This window comes from Hylobates moloch, unplaced genomic scaffold (genome assembly GCF_009828535.3).
Source record: "Hylobates moloch isolate HMO894 unplaced genomic scaffold, HMol_V3 SCAFFOLD_17, whole genome shotgun sequence".
NCBI classification, from domain to species: Eukaryota; Metazoa; Chordata; class Mammalia; order Primates; family Hylobatidae; genus Hylobates; species Hylobates moloch.
In genome coordinates, this window is record NW_026652292.1 from 18652345 (window position 1) to 18659901 (window position 7557).

Sequence of the window (7557 nt, forward strand, 5' to 3'; positions counted from 1 at the left end):
CAGAGTCTTCAAAGAATGTTCGTGTTAGTTACCTGACAGCTCTGGAGAAGTGACATGGATATTTGTGTGCAAAACCATGGCTCCCTTCCAAAAAGACATATGGAATCTTACACTTAAAAAAGTAAAGATATTTCAGATATCAAATGTATAATATACTGCTGTCTAAAGTTAAAGGCAAAATTTACACACGATTTTCTCTTCCATTACCTTATTACATGTTTCCTAGTGAATTCACATGGCTCGTGTGTCAAAGCTCCCAGGCACGTCACTTGGTCATAGTTTTCATATGCGTGGGGTTGATCATGGTACACAAATGCCTGTGAGCATCTTCTTTTTCTAGGATGGTCTCATTTGACTTTCATTTCGTAAGTGTTCACTCTCCATGGTGTAGATGATAAGCTACCAAATTTGTGCTTTTAAACCCATTCCTGGCAATCCCCCTTTATCTTCATTTTGTCTTTAGGGGGATAAAGAAGTAACACTACCTCATGAATAGAAACCACAAAGCCAAAAAACTCCTTCACAAGCTGTTCATTTCTTTTTAGAATGAAAATGCAGGTCCTGAATTCTCGTGAAGCGTACATGGCATATTGGGTGGAATCAGAACATTCAGCAATCTGTTGCCTAAATTGGTGTCTGCCCGCACCAAAAGCTGTGTCTTCTGATTTGCTGTAGGTTTTAAATGCAGAGTACCTATGCCTTTCTCTTTAAACTCATTATCTTTCTTGTAAAATAGTTTACACTTTTTGGAGTAAAAAGCATCTTCTTCTTTTACTTCGGTAACTACTACTTTGGGTGGCTCATCATTCCCTTCTTCATCTCCACCTTTGCATTCACCACTGTCACCTTCTGCTTGGCCCTCCAATGGTTTAGTGGGAAATGGTGAAGAGACTGGTTTACTCTGGGTAATATCTTTGCCAAATAAACTGGAGTTTCCAGGGGAGAATGAAAATCCAGTCAGGGGGACAGAGCTTAATGAGCCCAAAACAGAGCTATCAACTTTCTTGCCGAAATTAAATGAGGCACTTGTCGCTCCCAGTGATGATGGGTCCGTTTTCTTTTCAGATGCCACCTCCACCTTCTTGTCAGGTGTATCTTCAGTTTTGTTGCCATGAAACAAAAACGCTGACTCTTGCTGCAATTTTGTTGAGCCAAAAAGGGAAGGAGACTGTGTTTCAGCCGAAGCTTTGTTAGATTCACTTTCAGAATTCCTGCCACTGTTCTCGTGTTGCTGTTCAATGTTTGCTAAATATTTCTCATAGTCTTTAAAGATAGGTGTCAGATAACAGAGGGGCTTTGTATTCACATGCTTCACTATCCAATCCCGCACGGAGCAGTTCAAGGCGGCCAACTGCTTCTAATAGGCATTTCTGACACAAGCTTTACTGGAAGCAAGGCCAGAGGAGGAGGGCTGCTGACTGTCCCCATTAGTTTGGGGATTTGAAACTTTTTTATCAACCAAGGCGGTAGGTCCATTTGCAGCAAGAGAACCAAAGGCTACCTTGGGCTCTGCCACTGCCTTTGCACTGGTGAAGGGAGGGGCGCTGGTTATGTTGTTTCCATTCGACAGTCCTTCGAAAGGCTTCCCTCCAGCACCACTACCAAATCCAGGAAACCGTCCTCCTCCAGAAGGTACCACTAAACCTTTAAAACCTTGAAAGGCTCCTCCACTGTCAGATTCGAATCCAACATTTCTGCGCTTTGCTTTCTTTACGGCTCTATTTTTCAAGACTTCCTCACTGCCCACGGAGAATGTTCCCACCTCTTCAGCTTCATCTTCTTGATCCCAATTCCTATCTGTAAGTTCCTTCTCGGCATTTCTTTTGGCCATGTTTTCGAACCTCCTCGGCGGCCGCCGCTGCACTCGCTGGGTCTTGGGTCGCAGCGGCGCAGGGGTCTGGAGCGGCTGGTGGTCGCGGGGCTGAGCGCGCTCGGCCGCTTCCGGTGCTGCGCTGCGGGCCTCAGAGGACTTGGTGCTCGGCAAGCCCAGAGACTCAAACACCGTGTCCGGGGTGGGTGGGGGGGGGGGGGGGGCTCCTCACGCTGTGTTCGGCAGTGAGGCGACAGCGCAGGTTCAGCCGGAGACCGCTGAGGTAACCGCGCCGAACACGCTTTGGGCAGCCATTTTGTAACTCGAATCTACCGCCAAAACCAATTCGAAAAAAAGGGAGGAAAGAAACGCCCCGACAGTGTTCTGAACTGGGTTGAACACACAAAGGATGCTAAAATTTTCCACTTGTATACAGGAACCTATATTAAAACTTCAACTTATTTCAATCCATCATATGTATTTTTATTATATGCTGGATAATGTGTTTAATATATTACTGTAGCCGCATATATATACAATTTATCATAACAGTATAGACATGTTTTATGGAACATGTTAAATCGTTTGCTGAGTAAAAGAGAAGGTGCGATCATAACTTTTGAAGACTTCTACACACAGCCTTGCTTCCTCAAATTCTATCCAGACAAATGCTAATTCTGGTTTTAGTTTTATCAGGCCATGAGCATCAAAACACAAAGGAAAATACATAGAAAATGCTTCAATATAAATTACTCTGTTTCGTTCTGTGTTATGACTTTACAGCATTTTGGTGTTATGTTCATCTTCTATGAGATCACAGTCCTATTCAATAGCAGGTTTTTTCATATTTCCAATATACTCTACAGAAAAATAATTGTTGGTAACATTAATGCTCTTAATATTATTGCTAAGAATATTCATTAGAAACTGCTTAGCCCAGAAAATCCCGAACTCAATGTAGCCTTTTGCACAGAGTCATTTTTTTTTGCTTTTGTCTCTGTAATCTACCATCCTTCCCTATACTCTTGGCTTTTAATACTCTGCCGATAGGATTTGCCTCAACGAATGGCTGCATATGTTAATCATACTCTTTAACTCACTAATAAACTACTTTGATACTTGAATAAATTGAAATTTAAATAAGCATTTTATTAAATCAAATGTAATGTTTGTATTGAGAGAATTCTAACTGGGGACATAGTTCAACCGTTAGTCTCTCAAATTTTTTGTTCTGGAAGACTTTACAGAGTCCTGCTAAGGGGAAATCACAAAGGTATGTTTTTAACAGTGAGGGTTAAAATCTCCTCTGTTTAATGTGTCTATTTTTCCCTATATGGAAAACACAAAGATCAGTGATTGATATATTACTTTCCATATTTATTATGGAATAATTTATTGATTTAATTTGTGTAATAATTTATGATTTAATACATGTAATAATTTACTGATTATGGTATAATCAAATTTGTTGAATAATTTCAAATAATTCTCAATGAATTTATACCATAGTTATAGGAAAAAATAACATTTAAATCACTCAAATAGAAATTCTACTCAATATATATTTACCAACTGTGATATCTTATGAGGAAAATACAGGACATATTAAGAAGATGTGACAGTCTCGGAAATGAGGGATAGCCTCCTGAAATACTATTGGCTTAGATGTGATAAATTATATAATATAATGAAATCTAAGGCAGTATGTGCATGGCAACTTAGAGAGAGAGAGAGAGAGAGCCAGTGTGGTTGCAGAGCAAATTCAGGAAGTAAAGAATGAGATGAGATCTTTTATTCTAAGAGCAATGGATATTCATTGAGGAAATTTTGGCAGGGGATGACACCAATAGATTTTTTTTTTAAATAACATTTTGCGCTTTAGCATTGAGAATGGATCTTAGAGGGCAGAGTAGATGTGGGGAGACATGTTAGTAGCCTATGGAGTAGTTAGGGGAAGACAAAATAATAGATTTACCTTAGATATTTTGTCAACAAGAAACATATAACATTTAATATGCTTTTTGCAGATTTTTCTGTCACATCAAAGAAAACTAAACTCTAAACAATATAAATTAAGTTAGAACAGCACTAGAGAAGACATGAATTCACACGTTAAAAAGAAGCAATGCCTTAGGAGATTAAAGTGGACTGCTTCCATTGTGTTTCACTGGCATGCATTGCCTACCATCTGGAGGGTAAAAATTACTTGGAAAATGGAACCTGAAATGGAATTAAACAATATTTCATTTCCCTTGATATTTATTTTCAGATTAAGCACCAATATCCCAAGTCATAGCCAAGATATAAAATACAGTGTGATTGTGTGATTATTATTAAAAACTCTTCCTAATATATCTCTAAAACTTACAAAATATTTCTGTTTATGGCAGAGTCTCAGCTGACACAGGGTCTAATACTATTAGTCTTAGTTTGTTTTACAATGGTCACTTTTAGTCCTTCCTTAACCTTAAACATTTATATTTTCACATATATGAACATTAATGCAAACTCAATTTAATTTAGAAACAGGAACATTTGTTTTTATTGTTGTTCGGTAAATTGTGTTTTTAAGATTAAAAACTTCACATTAGAATGAAAATATTTTTTCCCCAAACCAGCATACAAAGAACTATAGTCTCTGCTTGTTTATTTGATTCTTTGAATACTACTGCTTTTTTTTTTTTTTTAAACGGGTTCTCAAACCATATTTCATAGCAAACTCTTTAGAGTTTAAATTTGTTAAACTGCAATGGGTGGAAAGTCAATATGAAAATTCTTGTTCTATTTCTAAAACATTTTTGTTAAACTGATAAGAACAGATACTACACTTGATCTTAGCCAAAAGGCCGAGGGTGGTGGCTCACGACTGTAATCCCAGCACTTTGGGAGGCCGAGGTGGGCAGATTGCCTGAGCTCAGGAGTTCAAGACCAGCCTGGGCAACACGGTGAAACCCCATCTCTACTAAAATACAAAAAATTAGCCAGGAGTGGTGGCGGGCGCCTGTACTCCCAGCTACTTGGGAGGCTGAGGTAGGAGAATCGCTTGAACCCGGGAGGGGGAGGTTACAGTGAGCAGAGATCATGCCACTGCACTCCAGCCTGGCCAACAGGGCGAGACTCAGTCAAAAAAAAAAAAAAATTCTGTGTGAAAACAAAAACAGAGAGGTGAAGTAATTGCATTGATTTAATAGGGTTAAGAAACAGTGGGAATAGATAAATGATGATAAAAGAACATACTAAGTTATTAAGGTAAACAAGCATTAGAAATAAAGCAAGGAAGTTGCCAAAATTTTACATGTTTATCATCTTTCTTCTAAATCATTAAGTTCCAAGAATTCGGTATGGAATGACCTAAATCATTTCATTTTTAAATGGCTGTATCTATGCCACATTGAAAACCAAGGTCAGATATACCTCCTAGATATAGACAATTATGTGGCATTTTCTCTATCATCTGGCATTTTGTTGTATATACAAACTCAAAGACTCAGTGATTACAGATACTCCTTTAATCATATAAGGTTTTGATTTTTGTACATTGGAGCACTAAAATTGGGGGTATTTATTTTATTTACACTGGATAGAGGATTGGCTCTAATCATAAATGTTAAATCAAATAGTGTAGAATACTGGGAATTATAATAAGAAAACTAAACACACATGTACACGCATCTACATGCATATGTGAAGTAGCTGCTCTGGGAAAAATTTCTTATGCTTAACATCATACTGACAGATCACACTGCTACTGTTCTATCTCATACAGCTTATAGAGAAAATTGTCTTGTTTCACTCTTGAGGGAGGAAGAAACAGAGAGAAGCATGTGGGATTTTGCTTTGTCAAACATATTTCCTCCCTTTTTCTTTTCATTTATGCCTCTTCACCTAATGTAAGCCTAGTTCAGAATATTAATTGTCTAAATAGGCTAGAAACATCTATGCCCTCGTCCCCATGGCACAACTGTCTTAAAAATAACGTGTCCAAAGAATCAGAAAATTTAATTGGTCTTCTTGGTACTAACAACAATAACAAAAGAGAATATAGATTAAAATAATTTTAAGAAAAATAAACACAAATTCAAAACCCACATGTGACATGATAATTTAATTGTAAGAATGATTCTTGGAAATACATTTTTTCCTATCAGACGATAACTGAAGACAGTTACTGCTGCCCAACTTGTTCAAAAAACAAACAAACAAAAAGAAATGTAAGCTAGTTAACATATCACTACATAATGGACATGTGACAGATTTTAGCAGAGCATAAATATCTCCAGCCATTTTTTGGAAGCAATTATAATCAACTCATATTGAGATTTCTTCATTTACTTTGAGGACATCATAGCTGGGTAGCAAATGATCTTAAAATATGTAGTCAGTGTTTGTTTTACTACTGTTATTAATTTCACATGCATGTGTATATATAGCCGTTGTCAAATTGACAGAGTTCTATCTCTATGCTTTTTGTATCTTTACTTTCAATTTCAGAAAAAAAATAAAAATGTTTCATTTCACTGAATTCTAGTATTTCTATCTAAGTTGCTATCCCTTTATTAAACACATAAAAAACATCTCACTAATAGTTTTTTCACTGTGTGTCACCTGATATGGCACATTGAAAGGAATATGGGTTCTGAAGCAAAAAAAACCTAGTTGCGAATTGCGATGCTGTTAGTTAATATTCTGCAAATTGAGGAAGGTGTCTATTTCAATAAATTCAATAACTGAATGTTTAATGGAAAACATTATAAATAGTGGGTGTTCTACGAGGTTTAACTCATTTTTCTCCTATCTTTTCCAGTAATGATGTTTAAATGACTTATTTCTAAAAACAAACCAGGTCAGAAAACTTCAATCTTATCTTAACACAGCTTTAATTTAATAATGTAAAATATATCTGTGTTGTTTTATTTTTAAACTCCACAAGCATATAGACTGTACTTGTCTCCACGCCCCATTTACCATTATCACTAGTTTGTAATCCACATTTTATTTCTTTGCTTTAATTGGGGGAAACATACCTAGAAACACACACTAAAATATAAAATAATGCTTAAGAACAGACCAGAATTCTGCAGCCAGAATGTCTGGTTCAAATTCTATCTCTGCAATTCGTTGATCATGTGACCTCAGGGTTTTTTACTTACTCATTATGTCTCATCTGTAATAAAGAGTCTAAAAGTGAGATGAGTTCATATATGTATGTCTTAAAGTGGGGTCTGGCCGGTGTAAGTGTTGATTGCATGTTAGATATTATTATAAGCCAATTCCATTAACATTTTCTCCTTCATTCAACTTGTTTTAGTATTTGACATGCTGTGCCACTTACTTCTAGAAACACTTCTTTGTAAGATACATTGAATGCATTGTCCACATTGTTCTGCCTTCTTTTCTGACTACTGGAATTGCTCTTCCTCATTGCAACACCAACTGCAATTTGTCATTGCTGTTTTTCTGGTCTCTCTGAATTGTCATGCCCTCAGTAAATTCCCATTCTGCAACTTTATCTATAAATTCTATCCAGTAACAACCAAATATATATCCCAGCCACTTTATGAGTCTTCAATCCCTATATTAATAACAACATTCAAAAGATCATCCTTGAATAGTTTAGAAAAGTTATTAAATTCACCAGACATTGAACTCAATATTGTATATACCCCTGACCCTTAAAAAACAAAACAAAAACAAACAAAAAAAAGTCTTTCTAACTGAAAAGTCAGGAAACAACAGATGCTGGAGAG

At 36.6% G+C, this 7557-nt stretch overlaps 1 protein-coding gene and 1 pseudogene across 1 annotated transcript; both read right to left on the reverse strand.

Annotated features, from left to right (window-relative positions):
* Positions 1 to 541: 541 nt before the first annotated feature.
* LOC116457127 (nuclear pore complex protein Nup50-like) lies at positions 542 to 1871 on the reverse strand. The gene is given in 1 exon segment (XM_032753805.2): positions 542 to 1871. A coding segment is annotated over 1 exon segment (1290 nt). The 5' UTR covers positions 1832 to 1871.
* Positions 1872 to 4558: 2687 nt separating this feature from the next.
* On the reverse strand, positions 4559 to 4669 carry LOC116457175 (U2 spliceosomal RNA; annotated as a pseudogene).
* Positions 4670 to 7557: the final 2888 nt, after the last annotated feature.